This window comes from Artemia sp. Qi Xiang Cuo, chromosome 17, assembly GCF_049724085.1.
Source record: "Artemia sp. Qi Xiang Cuo chromosome 17, ASM4972408v1, whole genome shotgun sequence".
Taxonomy (NCBI): Eukaryota; Metazoa; Arthropoda; class Branchiopoda; order Anostraca; family Artemiidae; genus Artemia; species Artemia sp. Qi Xiang Cuo.
In genome coordinates this window covers 58,775,689-58,793,082 of record NC_142810.1, presented here as the reverse complement: position 1 = coordinate 58,793,082, position 17,394 = coordinate 58,775,689, and the positions used below count along the sequence as shown (strand labels likewise).

The 17,394-nt window shown below is 34.5% G+C and overlaps 1 protein-coding gene across 2 annotated transcripts in view; it reads right to left on the bottom strand.

Annotated features, from left to right (window-relative positions):
• gkt (tyrosyl-DNA phosphodiesterase glaikit) overlaps positions 1–5,920 on the bottom strand; it is a 112,426-nt gene extending 106,506 nt beyond the window's left edge. The window contains exon 1 of one of the 2 annotated variants that reach the window (XM_089103523.1): positions 5,822–5,920. In XM_089103523.1, the coding sequence (XP_088959649.1) occupies positions 5,822–5,909 (88 nt within the window). In that variant the 5' untranslated portion in view covers positions 5,910–5,920. Of the gene's footprint in view, positions 1–5,703; positions 5,802–5,821 lie in introns of those variants that run through there. The other variant, XM_089103525.1, reaches the window with a different exon arrangement.
• Between the last annotated feature and the right edge of the window lie 11,474 nt (positions 5,921–17,394).

Genomic DNA, 17,394 nt, shown 5'->3' with positions numbered 1-17,394 from the left:
GGATATCTTGCATGATAGTAAATCAGTTGCTGATCCTGAACTGAAAGTTGAAATTTTCAATCAATATTTCTCTTCTGTTTTTTTTGTCCAACCCATTATCCAACCAGTATCACATAATATGGAACCAATTCTGATTACAGATACTTTGGTTCTAAAGGAACTTGCATCTCTTAAACTGAATAAATCTACTGGTCCAGATGGCATTCACCCTCATATCCTTCATGAATGTTGGACAGTTTTTGGTCAACCTCTTTCCCTGCTGTTCAAATTATCATTAAATCTTTCTAGACTACCTCAGGATAGGAAAACTGCACATATCATTCCTATTTTTTAAAAAGGTAGAAAGAACCTTGCTGAAAAATATTGACCCATCAGCATGACATCAGTAGTTGTTAAGGTTCGTGAAAGAACAGTCAATTCTGCAGTTGTTAAACACCTTGAAGCTAAAAATGTTTTACACAATTCACAACATGGCTTTTGTTCTGGAAGATATATTGACACCAATTTCCTTGAATCATATGATCACATCACCAACTTACTTGATATTGGGGTGCCTGCTGACATTTTACCATCCTCAACATGCAGACAAAATTTACCATCCTCAACATAGAGCACTGCAGATCCAGTAAGGACCTTAGGTACTCTTCTCAAATACAGGACACATGCAAGAAGTGTAGTTTGGTTAATGCTTATGAAATAAAACAAAATAGGATGAAAATATAATAGTTTATGAACAAATTTGGGCTACAAATTTGCATATTAGGGTGGTGGGGGTGGAATTAAAGCATAGCATATGTTAAACACGTAACCTAACCTAGCTAACTTTTAGTCCCCTTAAACCCCAAAAAAACTAAAGCTCAAATCATTGTCATGAGCTGAGCAATATCTCACAATGCAGTGGAAACCTGTTTATCAATGCTGGTTTTGAGATTTCAATGCAGTCTATCTTTTGTGCGTCCTGTATTTAGAAGAGTACTGGACCTTAATTTTGCTCTAAAGTACAATTTATGGTAAATAGGATAATGTGCTCTACTGGAACTAGTCAGAAAATTGGTTCCCTTAGTATAATATTAAACATATTTACCTTAGATTGCAGCTAGGAGCAATCTAAGGATTTCTCCTTGTAGAGCTCTGGAATGATGATTAATTGTATGCAAGAATCACTGGTGACCAGGTGCTGCTCCATCTTCGATAGCATCCCAATTAAATGTATACTCTTTGGAGGAACACTCAGCATCTAGCCTTCATTTAAAACATCAACTGATACAGCAGTAACGTTTTCATTAAATAATTTGTTCCAATTGTTGACAATATGTGGTGAGAAGAATTGAGTATGGACTCTAGATGTTGTAGACTGCTTGACAAGTTTCAGTTGATGAGAGGGAATTTTTAAGAAAGAAAACAAAGTTTCAGAGGGAATAATGCTGGGAGAATATTAGCCCTCAATAACTTAAAGGCTGAGATGGCATCCCCATCTATTTCTCTTGTACACAACTATAGAGAGATCCAGATTTGATATTCCTACAGCGTGAGTAATCTCAAGCATACCTGGTGTCACTACAGTAACTCATTTTTGCGCACCTTAAAGAGCCGTTACTTCTTTTTTAAAATACGAAAAGTCCTATGGCACTTCTACTTCAAGAATAAGACATACGAGCTAATGTACAGCAGAATGATGATTTTAAAAGAACGAGTGGAGATGGCACGCTTAATCAAACCCACGGTTGAGCTAGTCCCAGCAGCAGATCTCTTAGCAAGTGTGCTGAATTTTAATTTGTTGTCAATAGTGACACCAAGATCTTGCTCACTATTAACAGAAGATAGTGGGTGGCCTAAGAAAAAATAAGAGCAGCATGGATTCTGTTTGCCAAAGTGAATGATATGGCACTTCACAACATTGAATTCAAGAAGCCAGGCCTCAGCCCAGTGACCCGGCACATGAAGATTATTTTGTAGAAGGGCATGATATTTACAGGACAAAGCTGGTCCAAGAAGGTTCAGGTCATCTGCATAAAGAGTTGAATTACTACTGATAATGGAAGGAGCATCATTGATGAAAATATTAAATAATGTACAACCCAAGACACTTCCCTGAGGAACTCCACTCAGAACACACATTGAGGAAGAAAGAATATGATCTCCAGAGTCATCAAACAACTGAATACATTGGTTTCGCAAGTAAAGAAAATCAAGGATCCAAAACAGGGATTTCTCTTCAAGCTTAACTGCTTGCAATTTAATTACAAGTTGATTGTGACACACTTTGTCAAAAGCTTTAGAAAAGTCAAGCAGAATCATGTCAGCAGGCACCCAAATATCAAGCAACTTGGTGATGTGATCAAGTGATTTAAGGAGATTGGTGTCAACAGATCTTCCAAAATGAAAGCCATGTTGTGAACTGTGTAAAACATTATTGATGTCATATGATGTCATGCTGATGGGTTGATAATTTTCAGCAAGGTCTATTCTACCTTTTTTAAAAATAGAAATAATATGTGCAGTTTTCCAATCCTGAGGGAGTCTAGAAAGATTTAATGATTGTTTGAACAGCAGGGAAAGACGTTGACACAAGACTGTATGACATTTGTGTAGGATATGTGAGTGAATGCCGTCTGGGCCAGCAGATTTATTCAGTTTGAGGGATGTCAGTTCCTTTAGAACGAAAGTATCTGTAATCAGAATTGGTAGAATTGTATAGGATATACAATACTGGAGTTGGACGAAAAAACAGAAGAGAAAAATTGTTTGAAAATTCTAACTTTCAGTTCAGGATCAGCAACTGATTTACTATCATGCAGGATATCTGGGATTGTGTGTCTGCTGCTACATTTTTGAGTGGCATAATGCCAGAAAGATTTAGGGTTAACCTTAACTTAACTTAATATAAATAGTTAATGTTAGATGTCTTGAAAGCAGTTGGTTATAGAGACAAATGTTTAGTTTATCTGAAATCAGGATGTCTGAATTGTCTTATAACAGGTGTTGGATACCAAGATATCAGCTGAAAATTTTTATTGCTCCTTATCAGTTTTATATGTGGAAAGAGCCTCAAATGAGGAATGAAATGGTACTACTTTGAGGGTTTTTTTTTTCAGAAGAGAAATAACTTTCTAGTGTTACCAGGGATGTTGTGCATTGTCATGATAGTAGGCCTAACAATTATATTTGAAAACAGTGGGTAATGTTCCTGAGTATCCTGAGTAACAGTGAGTATTCAAATAGCTAAGAAACAGACTTATCACTATAGTCAGAATTGCAACCTGAATCCAAATTTAACATTCATTTGCATCAGAAATGAACTTTACCCCTATATAAACCAAATCAGGGCATACATTTGCAGATTAGGAGGGTGGGGGTAAAATTCATTTCCAATGCAAATGAATGTTAACTTTATTGAGGATACAATTCTAGCTATAGAAGTTTGGGTAAATTTCTAGGTGGCACTATAATTTAGCTAAGATGAAAATGAAAATATCATTCAATGCCTTTTTTTCATGCTCTTTCATAATTCAATAATTGCTTTTGGGGCTAATTGCATCTTAAGCTCTTAAAGGGGCCCCGAAGGTGTTTTATATGAATTATGAGAGCATAAAAAAGCATCAAATGATGTTTTCACTTTCACCCTATTTAAATTATATGGTCCACTTCAAAGTTACCATGAAATTGACCCATTACACCTCCCTAATGTGCAAACATACATCTTGAATTGTTGATAGCAAAGTTTCAAATTGCAAAATTCAGTGCTATTTTTGTTGATGACATTTGACACTTTTCAATAACTTAACTAGTGTTGATAACTTCTTTGTGTGGTTACAAATATCAAATACCTTAGGGCCCCTTAAGGGCTCAAGATGCAACTAGCCTCAGAAGCAATTATTTAATTACAAAAGAGCATAAAAAAGGCATCAAATGACATTTTCACTTTTATCTTAGCTAAATTACAGTGCCACCATTTTGGTGTTTATTGAGACACTTAGCCTCAGGGTACATGCTTTTTTTATTACTATTATTCTATGCCTCCAATGGTCATCATTTGCTTGTCTGCGTTTATATCGGTTTATGTGTTTATGTTTGTCAATATATTTCTGTGCCAATATTATGATAAGAAAAATTTGAAGACTAGAAAGTCGAAAATTAATTCCAATGTTTAACTCGTTAACAAGTTATTTGAGTCCACATTTGAACTTTTAAATGCAGTAAGCAACGCTTTTCTCATATCCTTCCGGTTCAGATCGTTACAACCCAACGCCAAACTCTGCAGGCGGTCCAAGACACCGAATAAAAAAAGAATTGATTGAAGTTAACGAGCAAAGGCAGTTAACGATACACTACCTCGTTTTTATTTGGTGCCTTGCACTACCTACATGTTTTGTTTTTTTTTTAATTCTGAGCTGTAAATATCTCAACTGAATGTATATGAGAAAAGCATTACTTTATGCGGATAACAGTTCAAATGTAGACCCAAATAACTCGATTTAGACGTAGTATTTGACTCTTTAATTAGCGAAATCACACTCTTTTGGAGGGAGAGGATAACAAGAAATTTAGCAAAGTTTATTTTTTAGCTATCTGAATGAACCATTAATAGTCTAGAAACATTGATAAATATTTACCAAAACATATTATTGAGTTAGGAATAAAGTGAATACACCATTTGATGCCTTTGTTTATGTTGATTACAAATATAATAATCATTTCTATCAGAAATGAATTTCAGCCCCCCCCCCCCTCTAACCTAACCTAACCCCCACCCCCATATGTACAAATATATCCTGAATTGACATATATAGGGGGGGGGAGGGTAAAATTCATTTCCAATAGAAATGATTGTTATATTTGTAATCAGCATAAAAAAGGCATCAAATGGTATATTCACTTTAGTTGTAGCTCAATAATATGATTTGTTAAATATTTACCTAAACATTAGCCTACCCAAAAACAGCATTGGTTGGAAAGCAGAATGATACTATGTTCTTTTGTTATTGTGGAGCTTTAGGAGAAGGAATAGACAAGTGTTCTCAAAAATTTACAATGTCAATAAATAATGGATATAACTTACAGCTATATTTCAGCATTGGGGACCAAGAGAGACTGGGGTGGAATTATACAAAAAGTGCCTCTAAAAATTCTGCATACAGATATGTTAAAAATAAATCAAAGTAGCCTAATAAAAGAGTTAAACAAAGTAGCCTAAGATATAATTTAGATAGAAAAGTCTTAGGTTTCAGAACTACCATCTTTTCAGTTTTTTAATAAAGCTATTTTTTTAATAAGGATTTTTTTTTTTTTTGGCCCCTTTCCATGATAACAAAAAGCAGCTAAACTAAATTTGATCAATATATACCAAATCATTTTATTGAGTTAGGACTAAAGTGAATACACCATTCGATGCCTTTTTTTATGCTGATTGCAAATATAATAAGCATTTCTATCAAAGAATTTCAGCCCCCCCCCTATATATGCCAATTCAGGGTTAGGTTAGGTATAGCCTATATAGGGGGGGGGCTGAAATTCATTTCCAATAGAAATACTTATTATATTTGTAATCAGCATAAAAAAAGGCATTGAATGGTGTATTCACTTTATTTGAAACTCAATAATATGATTTGGTATATATTGACCCTAAATTTTACCTTTTTTATTCTAATAATTCATAAGGATATGTATTAAGTCAATAGTTTTCATTTATCAAACTCAACTTACCAGCATACTTTCAAAGCTAGGCTAGCCAAAAACCAACCATTTACAAATGAACCCAATTTATTCCTCTATTTTAACAGGAGTTCAGCTGAAAAATGCATAAAAATAACGCTTATCTTACTGTGACTGTGCTTGTATTCTTTAAAATGGTCAGGATTCCTCCTATAGCATTTCGTTCCGTAACTACAAGAGGGCTTTGAATCACCCATAATATAGTATGTTGTCAATTCAAATAATTCTGTTTAACAAGTATGTTCTGCCATCTATACTACCATGAAATATATGAAACATGATTGAAAAAAGTAAACCTAGCTCGAAAAGTGGAACTTTTTAATAAATTATTTTGTTAAACATTAGGACTCCTTTTAAAAAACAGTTAAAATAGGTATTCTTTATCAATAGAAGCTTCCTTTTCTTGATCTTTCTGTTCTTATTTTTAACTTTATTTATTAATTTTACTCTGAAGACTTAAAATTTTCACAAAATTTAATATTTACCCCCATGCGCTGGAAAAAAATTTGGAAATTCTGTATTTTAGGCAAAAATGCTTATATATTTGAATTTTCGTTTTTAAGCTTAAATTGTATTCTCTCACGAAAATTACCTCACCCCCAATTTTTCTCAGTTTGCCAACTGTAAGATTAGCTTCCACTCATTATGTAAATTATGAAATTAAAAAAAAGTTTTGTGTTATGTTTGATAGCTTCGTAACCTTATTACAAAGGTAATATAGCCAAATTTTTTGGCAAAATAACCTAGCTGTTAGAGTGGCTTTACTTCTTATATATTTCATGATTGCTATTGAGGCTTATAAAGGGATTTTGGGTCTAGTGGAGTTGTGATATTTGGGAAAAATGTCCTCAGTGTGTGGATTGGAAGTGCCGGACCTGGTGAAATGCAAACAAATTTTATTCCTCATTTCTTCTCAGGTGGTAGTACGTGCGACTTTTTTTTTGGAGGAAGGAGTATGAGAATTTACTTTCTTTGTAAAAGAATCTGAGTGAACGCTTTTGGACAGAATCAATTTTGTTTTTAAGTTCACTTGAAAGTTGTGAACACCAGACCAGATAAGTAAATTTCAATAGCGATCTGACAAAGGAAAAGTAAACGCAATGGGAATTCATTTCGTAGTAATTAAATATATCTGTGATTTTAAACACGGACAGTGATACATTTGCTAGTTTAATAAAATTTGAAACATGGATGTCCCACTTAAGGTTTTTAGAAAGTGTGGCACTTTCGAGTTTCATTTGTTTTACAAACAATTCGGTCAGGATAGGAATTAGAAATACGAGACTAGATTTCATGTAATTTATTGACATTATCTTTGTGTATAAAGAGACCAAGCTTTGATCGGTTTCTAGAGCTCGGCATGTGACAGGGTTGTCTATGTGTGATTCTCGCTGCTGCTTGTCTTCTAACTGCAGTTTAATTTGAACTTCTATTCCAGCCTTTCCTCCAGTAAATATTTTTGTTTTAATTATGTTTTTACATAATTCAGTAACAACCAGGCGTGTCCCATTGCAAATGCCCTCTGGAAAATACAAATTACGCATTAGCATAATTATCGAGTTATTCTTTATTTTTTAGTCATAGGGCAGCAAATCAGCAACTTCAAATGAACAAAGATATTCTTGCGTAGATTCTTTTCTTACTTCGTGTTTATGCTTCACATAATCATGTACCGTGAGTAATATGTGATATATTTAAAATAAAAAAATTCTTTCCTTCTAAAGATAATCTCGACATAAATTGAACTTCCTCTAATTAAGTTTAAATCTAGTTGCAAAACAAAAGAGTTCTTAATCAGCAAAATCCAAAATTGCATTTTAGCCTCAGCCAAACAACGACGCTATTCGGTTTTGAATTTCGCTAAGATATTTGGTAATAAAAAAATCACCAGATACAGAATTCACAAGAAGCTTAAGTTATAATGTTTAATCATCAGAATTATTTAAAACAAATTATTGGACGGTCAGTGAGCATAATGAAGTGAGTTGGTAAACATAATACCAAGGTAGCGGCCCCCTCCACAGGACTTGGGCCAATCGTGAAATAGCTCTCACGGCTTATGATCGTTACTTAGGATATATAGTGAAGAAAAGTGTTCTTTGCGTCATTATTATTGTTATTATTATCATTGGTATTCGCATGCATTCGTAAATCAGATTTATTATTATTGGCACTCGTATCGATTCAACTGTCAGAGCTGCTATTAGAAACATTCTTTGTCAGAATCATTATGACGCAGTCATTGTAGAGATTTGGTCATCATTATTATCTGGGCCTTTATTTGTCGTCAATTGAAGTGAAGCACAGTTGTAAACTTAAAATGTAAGTCACAATAAAACTATTGCTTTTCTATTTGTGTTTGTTTTGTTTATATGCCTGTATGTAATCGCACAGCAGGTAACTAGTTCGTATGCCTCCATCAGTAACGTTCCCAGGAATCTGATTTCTATATAACATTAGAGATAATTAAGAAGAAGATAACTCGAGGAAGCGAGATTACGCTCCCGGATTGATAGTTGGAGAATTTCTAACCTACTATAATTACGTATTTCATTTTCTTGCGTTCAGCGAGTGGCGCGGTCACCTATTTATCTATTCTCCTATCATTACAGCCGGTGCAAGTCTCAACGGCACGAGATAAGCTATAACGAATCGGATGATGCGATCATAAAATTCCCCGGCGGAACCTTTGCTTTTCTTATTATTTTTATAGCTTGCTTAGCCTGTTACTTAGCTTAAGAAAAATTCGCCTGGCAGAACAGAAAAATTAACCCGGCAAAACTGGCACTTCTCGTATTCACCCGGCGGAAATGCACTTCTAAAATTCACCCGGCGGAAATGGCGCGGTCGTAAACTTGGAGGAAAACATGCAAACAAGTTATGCTGCAAACTTCGTAATTTAAATTTATAACATTGAAGAGATAAAGATTTATAGAAAAAAAGTGATTAGGCCTATTACCACTAAGGTATTACAGGAAAGCCCTTTAAAATATCTCATAGGAGATAATAGCCTCCCCCAAAATAAGCTAAGAGAAAAAAAAATTATTTTGAGTTAGTTCAAACGGAAAAATGTCAGAAGAATTAAGCAAACTATTAATGGCGCAAAAGTTGGTCGCGAAAAATGTAGAAATAGCAAAATCTATTCCGCAATATGATGGACAAACAGATATCGACAAATTTAATATTCAATTGGCCCAGTTTGTAGAATTAACAAAAACGGAGCTAGAAATGTTAGTCGGTATGCTTCTACTTAGATTAACAGGACAGGCCTTAACCTTCTTAAAGCAAAAGGAAAATACCATAGGTGATGACGCCAGCTTGCCAATAAATACGTTGGACAAATTGTTAACGGCATTTAAAGATAGATTTATCGTAAATAGTTCCACAAATAAATTAAAACACGGAATGGTATGCTTTGACCATTCACAATTTATAAGAGAATATCTTTATAATATACGGATTTCAGTAGAAGCAAAATACGGAAAAGGTTCAGGAGACCTGTATGAAAAAGTCAAACTAAATACCTTTTTGCAAGGGCTACCCCCAAAACTATATAGAATGGTAATATCGAAAAATATTCAGACGTTAGATCTTGCAGCTCAGGAGGTAAGGCGATTGATCGAAGTCGATACGATGGTGGCAAATCACAGAAAAACAAAAATAAATAGCCTAGGCGAATCAAACACAAACCTGACCTTCAAGGGCGATCAAACGTCTCCCAATTTCTTTTCAAGGGATAATTCCCCAGGTCCACAAAGAAATAGAACGCAAGAACCCGCTAGGCAGAAAACAGTATGTTTTCAGCCCGTCAAACAAATTAGTTATGAAAATAACCCTACAATAATAAGATGCTATATTTGTAATCATATTGGGCATATCGCAAGAGAGTGCCGTTATGTCCCCGATCGCAAACCAAGGATCACCGTCGGTAAAACGCAAAATTATGGCAACCATTTGTTCAGAAGAACAAATTTTAGCGCCAGTGGTGCACTAGGCTATTGCCAGGGAAGATTGCGGCAATCAGTACCTTACAACGCGTACCAAACAAATTTGTACAACCCTCCCCCCAAGAGACAAATTAATTATCGATTTGAAACCCCAAATACTCGACAAAGCCAATATAATGCAAGCATGGTATTTATAAATCCGAAAAATTTGCGAACGAGAGATAAAATTTTTTCAAGCCGACAGCAAGTAGTTAATTGCCCGACAGGAAATGAAATTTTTTCAAACCAATGGCATTTGCATTTGACGCCAGCACCCGGCACTGGCACAAGAAATCCAAACTATCGTAATAATACTTGGCGAAGGAAGACAAATGTAAATCAATTAGTTATGCCAACGGAATCTTACATGTCTGAACCTCTATTGCAGACACCGACGTACGAAATAAATCCACGGGGACACGCGCCAGGCCCCCCAGAAGAATAAATTGGACCCAGAGGGTGTCTAGAATATTTTATAGGTCTAAACCAATAATAGTACCATCATTTAGTGAGAGTAATAACAAGTTACCTATATTTAAGGATTTTTGTGTGGCAAATGTTTACTTTAAGGCTTTAATTGACTCGGGTGCTAGGGCGAACATCATAAACTCATGCGTATTTAATATGTTGCCTCCGCATATTAGGCAACAAAGAAATTTTAATAATCCTAATTTAACTAGCTTGACAGGGCATAAGCAGGATGCAAAAGGTTCAATTCGCCTAGACGTAAAAAGGGATAATATAATTTTTCCGGCAAATTTTATAATATGCGATAACTTTCCGTATGAAGCCATTATCGGCGCAAATTTTTTAAGGTCTAATATAGTACTATAAGACGTGGCGAACGAAAGGCTTGTCTACCCGGTTAAGGTAGGGGAAAGAGTTTCTACCTTAAGAAACTGAAACAGAGGTTACGAAGAGAACGTAACAGTAAATAAAATTTCTGGCAATATAATATCGAAATCTTTTGAACCTCAAATCTGGCAAGAAGCCCATGGCACAATCAGAAATTTGTTCAACTATTCTAAGAGATATTGCAGAAATGAAATAAATTTAAATAATAAGTGCATTGAATCTGCAAAAATAAAAATAGGAGATATGCGGCAGTACAGGTCAAACGAAATCAAGAAAATAGAAGAATTATGGAAAAACATAGTAAAACCGAATGTGACGCCGCAAGATGCCGCAATGACGCAGCATAGCACCAGTATGAATCTAATAGACAATTATAGTGAAGAGAAATTGTACGAGTTTGTGATTCGGAAAACAAAGATCCTCCCAAAACAATGCATAGAACTCAAATATCACAGATGATTGAACCAGTAGATAGCAAATCTGAAATATGGTTTGCAATTTCGTCAAATGAAATTCCTGAAAATATGTTATGCGAGGAACAGATTATATCTTACGACAAAGGAGAAAGTTTTATTTGGGTAACTAATAACCACGAAAATGATACAATTATAATAAAAAAGGGAACATGTTTAGTTCAAATCCAAGTTATCTTGGAGAATGATTTAAATAGATGGGAAAATTCCAAAAGAAACCTAGTTAATGGCATTAAAACCTCTAATAACAAATACCCTCTAACTAAATCGCAATTCTTAAACAAATATAATATGGATCATATTACGGACTTAGAACTTAAGAAAAAATTATGCGAATTATTATGGAATTTTAAAGATGTATTTTCCGCATCCGAAGATGACATCGGACTGATACCGTTTTATGAACATTCAATTTTAACAACTGGTAATCCTGTAGGAAAACAGCCATATCGTGTGCCGTATAAGCACAAAGAGTGGTTAAAAAATAAAATTCATGAATTAGAAAAAAATGAAATTATACGCCCCAGTATAAGTTCGTATAGTGCACCAGTGGTCTTTGTACCAAAATAGAATGGTGATCTAAAACTTGTTGTAGATTATTGAGCCCTTAACAAACAAGTAGTTAGTGATAAATTTCATTTACCAAGAATAGACGAAATCCTTGACTCTATCTTTAGCAAAAACAAAATTTTTACTTCTTTGGACCTTACGCAATGCTACCACCAAGTGAAAATAGCCGAAAAAGATGTATATAAAACTGCGTTGTCTACGACTGAATGTGGTTCCTACGAATATTTAAGAGTACCTTTTGGACTTAAGACAAGTTCAAGCGCGCTATGTAGACCCTTATTACATCTATTAAGAGGATTAAAGAATATCATTCATTTTGCTGATGATGTCATATGCGTTGGAGAAAACGCTGAACAACACTTAGCAACATTAGCTAAGGTGTTCGAGAAATTCAGACAGGGTAATTTAAAATGAAGGCCTGAAAAAGTAAATCTATTTCAACCAAAAATTAAATTTTTAGGAGTAGTAGTGACGCAAGGAGAGATACCCCCAGACCCAGATAAAATAAAATGTGTTGAAAACCTCAAACCCCCTAAAATCATGAAAAAATTAAGAGGAATTTTAGTTCTTACTGGTTACTTAAGAAAATTCGTGCGCAATTACGCCCAAATTGCGAAACCCCTCACGGAATTAACTAAAGGGAACTCCCAAAATGTTACCTGGTCCCAGGAAGCTCAAACTTGCCTACACAATCTCAAAAAGGCACTCAATTCTGAACCAATATTATCACTGCCTGATTTTGAAAACAGACAATTCGTGACCAAAAACTATGCTAGTTCAAAAGGCATTGGTGCTATTCTTTTGCAAATAATTCCCATAGGAAACCCTGATCCTTTACAAGGACCTTCTAATAAAAAAAAATAGAAAAAGTTATATGCTATTCCAGTAGAATATTATCAAAAGGTGAATGTTGTTATTCCGCCACAAACTTAGAATTATTATCTATAATGCACCATTTGGACAAATTTAGACACTCTTTAATTGGTAGAAATTTTATACTACGATCAGACCATAAAAGCTTGCAGTACCTGCGCATATTTAATAACCCCACGGGAATTCTAGCTTGATGGATTATGAAAATCCAAGATCTAGACTACGAATTTGAATGTTTAAAAGGTAAACAAAATGCAGCTTGTGACTTTTTGAGTAGATCCCCAGAAAATATGCCGTCGCAAGCCGAGGAAAATGAAGTTATCGCTATCAATACTAAGAGTAAACATAAATGTAAGAAAAACAAATTCAAAGACACAGTAAAAGAAAATAAGGATAACTATTGTCCCTTGTATTTGGAAAATATAAAAAGAAATAAAAAAAATGACGAAATGTGTGTAGCACTTATTAATTATTTTGTGAATGATGATGCGTTACTAGATAAATTCAGAATTCTTAGAAAAGAAATAGATAATTTTTACTATGATCTTGATGAAGAAATACTATGCAGAATCGTGACTGCTGAGGCTTTTTTGAAATCCAACCACAATAATACCTGTATTACCCCAAAACTTAATAATACCTGCCTTCGTGTATTTTCATTCAGATATTGGTGGACATTTAGGAATAACGAAAACTTTCCAAAAATTAAAACAATATTTTTACGTGCCGTCGGCAGTAACAAAACTTAAGGAATTTGTAAGTACATGCTAAGCGTGTAACTTAAGAAAAAAACCCCAAGCTTATCCTAATACTCCAATGGGAAGAGTCCCGGTAGCGAGATTCCCCTTCGATATTGTCTTATTTGATTTATATGGAACCAGTGGAGGTTTACCTGTTTCCAACAGAGGCCACACTTGAATTCTTTCAGTTATAGATTACTTTTCCGGATTTACTTTTGCAAAAGTATAAAAAAATCAAGGCAATTACGCTACGTGTAAGGCGTTAGCGAAACTATTTTTAAAATTTGGCATTTCAAATAAGGTTTTAAGTGACAACGGAAGCACTTTTGTTTCAAAAGTAGCAAAACACTTAATGAGTTTTCTTAACATAGAGAAATTGGTGACTTCACCATATCACCCACAAACTAATGGTAAAATAGAAAATAGGCATAAAATATTTTCGAATATATTAAGCATTTATACAAAAGACAACAGGCAACGACTGAGATCAATTCTTACCTTATTTAACTAACATAATCAACACTGCTTATTCAGAAACAACCAAAGACAACCCTTTTTATTTACTTTTTGGTCGTGACTTCAAAATCCCGTATGATGAGATTATTGAGTCCCGGCAATATTACAATAACTCGGAGGATTACAAACAAGAATTCATAAATAGGATGAGGAAAACTTATAAAATAGTAAAACAAGAGTTGGAAAAATGTAAAATAAGTCAAGAGCTAAGAAACTTACCCAAAATCAAAGAGAATATAAATTTTAAGATAGAAGATTGCGTCCACCTAAAAAAACGAGGGAAAGACAGAAGGCAAAAAATTTCCAATAAATATTCCGGACCATACAGAATAATCAAAAAGAACGATAACAATTATACTTTTAAAGTAGTGAACCCCGATAGTGGAAGAACTTACAAGGCACATGCTAGAATAAAAAGAGTGAAATGTCCAGAAAGATGGGTAACGCGTCCCTCATCTACCGATTCGCCAGATGCAGAAAATGAGCCCCCTAAATCAAGATTGGCAGAGCTAAAACCCTTTAATTTCAAGCAAGACTGTTTCGAGAATGATAGTGACGAGGAAAACTTCGAAGAATTTTTAGCTATGAAAAATCTAGTCATTCCCAAGAGAAAATCCTTAATACCAGCAAGAATAATAACACCAAAAAATCCAAAAAGTTCATCATCAGAGAGCGCAGGAGAATTAGATTATGGGATATCTCCAAAATCCAATTTTTCCCTGATAGAATTTCGACCCCTATTTCCCCCAAAAAATTTCCGGACGATATGGTTTCCCCTGCAACACCAATAGAGAGGCCCCTGTCATTACAGGAGGAATTGAACAGAGCTGTGGAAACTCCGGGTATTATTGTAAAGAAAACTCCTCCCACAAATTCAATTAAAACAAATCTGCGAGAAGCTATGGATTTAATAAATTTCCCAATAAAAAAGAGTCAAAGTACATTGCCTAGAAATCAAACTCCCAAAGATGACCAGCAAGGACAATATCATGATATAACTGTGTCCAAGGTCAAGCCTAAACAGTGAACTTCATGGAGGGAAACACTAGTGCAAAGAATGCCCCATCCCCTCGAAGACATGGAATTTAAGTAGTGGAGGAACCCCGCAAAAACTTTTGATATCTCTCAAAGCTCTCAAGAATCTTTCAAATCACCCTATTTGAAAACTCAATGCGACGAATTGGAGAATATACCCTCTACTTCCAAAGGAGTAGAAATTTACGAAGGAAGGGGAGGTAATACCTCAAAAATGCGAGGTGCAACCTCTAAAAGTTCTAATGCGGAATCATCGGAAACCAGTTCCGAAGAGTCTGACGACGAATCAGAACATATAGTAGTTAAAGAAATAGCGAAATCAAAACAGACTTCACCGGCCAAGCACGCGAAAGAAACAAAATTAAAAGGCCAAGAATTTTTGAAAAAACAATTCAAAAAATTTGATCTAATTTCATTAGCAAAACCTAAAAATAAAAAAAACACAAGCAACAGAAGAAAAAGTAACGACACAGTCAGGTAGAACGGTTAAGAAACCGGACAGATTAAAATACCCTTAAAAATACAAAAAAGATTTTATGGATAGGCATCACAAAGGAATAATAGCTTAAAAACTCTTGGCTCACAAGTAAAGATCATACAATTATAAAAATACTGTAGAAAAATTTTGTTCAACATATATCATGAATCAAAACCGTCTGATACCGTCTGTTCAACATATATCAGTTCCCGAAAACAAATTCTAATTAAAAAATCACATTGCATATAATTAATTCGAATAATTTCCTTTAATATAAAAAGTCTACCCGTACCATTCCAGTACGATGTATCCAGTCCAGCTGAAAGAAGCTATGATCGGAAGTACTAAACGAGAAATATTCATACACCTTAGAAATGATCTTTGGTTATTTTCTGTTCCAATAGAAACTGTTGGAACTTTATCTTGCTATAATAATACAGAAAGAATAAATCCAATTTACAGGACAGAATTACCGTTACAAGATGTTGGCACGATAAACATAAAACAAGAATGTCGACTTGTAACTAAAGAGTCAACTCTTCGAACGCCGTTATTTACCACGAGCGCAAATATAATAAGTACTAAAATAATCAATTTTAAGCCAATTAATCTGTCGTACACTATTCCCATTATAGAGAGTGAGAAAATTAAAACCTCGATATGGTCCGAAATAGAAAAGAATAAGGATACATTAAGGCTCACAAAAATAAGAGAAGCATTAGACTCCCAGATTCCCCTATTTACAAATGAAGACCAAAGATTAACGTATATGGATGATAGATACGGATTATTCTCAACCAATTTTTGGTGGAACATACTACTGACCGTATGTTTCGTATTCGCAATTTCCCTGACCATGAGAAGCTTACTGACTTTTAATTATGGAAAAATCCTGAGACTAAGAAGGCAAAACCCAAAGGAAGAACACGGGGAAACGGCTGAAATGCAGAAGTTAAACCCAGAACCCCATGAGAACGTCTAAGCCAATAAAAAGGAAGAAATTAGAAAACGAGTGGGTATAGAGGTCTCCACTCGTCCTTGCTATGTCTTGTTGCCTCATTGTAAGTGTCGTTTACGTAAAACCGTGCGGTTACGACGCTGCAACATGCGTTTCTTAAACAGCACGGACGTGTAGTTGTCAGTTTCGGAAATAATGAAGTTAGTACCACTGAGAGGAGAGGAGGTGGGGTTTATTTAAAAAAAAAAAAAAAAAAAAAAAAGCACGGACGTGCGTGAACAATGAAGGCATGAAATATTTTGTAATCTGAGACCTCAAATTTAATGATGCAGGGTAACTTATGTTTAAAGGGCTTCTTTAAATATAGGGAAGAATTAAATAAGTGTCGAAGAATTAAACAAGTCTTGTATCGTCGTTTAAATTACAAAAACAGGATAGAAGAAATAAATTTTTCTTATTTCACAATGGGAAGTCTTATATACTAAAAAAGCAAGATAATAGTTTCGTTTCACTGAAATCAATCTTCGCATAGTAGTATTTTTGGATGGATTTAATATTTTCTTTTAGGGTAATATCAACCCAAAAATATACTAAACCGCATTTTTTATTAGATATCAAGAAAACTTGATTTTGACGAACGTGTGATTCTGCCTCGTTATTTTTATTGCAGGAAATGGAACGAAATATTGGAAATTGATCATTACAATGCGTAGTCCATTTCAGATACAACATAGTAGCATCTATTTTCATCATACCTCAACCAAAAGAGCACTCACCATAGACTCCAGGCAATTTTCGTCCTAGCTTCGTTCACGAGAATTACAGTTACCTTTTGATCGTTGTTTCGTCAACCACAAACCATATTACGTATCAGGTAACACTATATTTGAATCTCAGTATCCAGTGCATTATCGAACTATATAATCAAATAAATCCTGAGAACCCCATATACCAGTACAAGATATAAGTGGATAAATATCACCCATGATAATCCTTATGGGCCTATATACCATATGACTGTATAGTAATGATAATTACTGCTCGTAATGATATAATCATGCTCGAAATGTTCTGTGAAGAAGCTATATTGCAAGTGTTTTAAAAATTTTGCCAAGACGAAAAGAGTGAAGGACCATAATTTACAACAGAAGGATTGAGTACGCTAAGAGCTATGAATTGTGATGAAATAGGTGTGAAT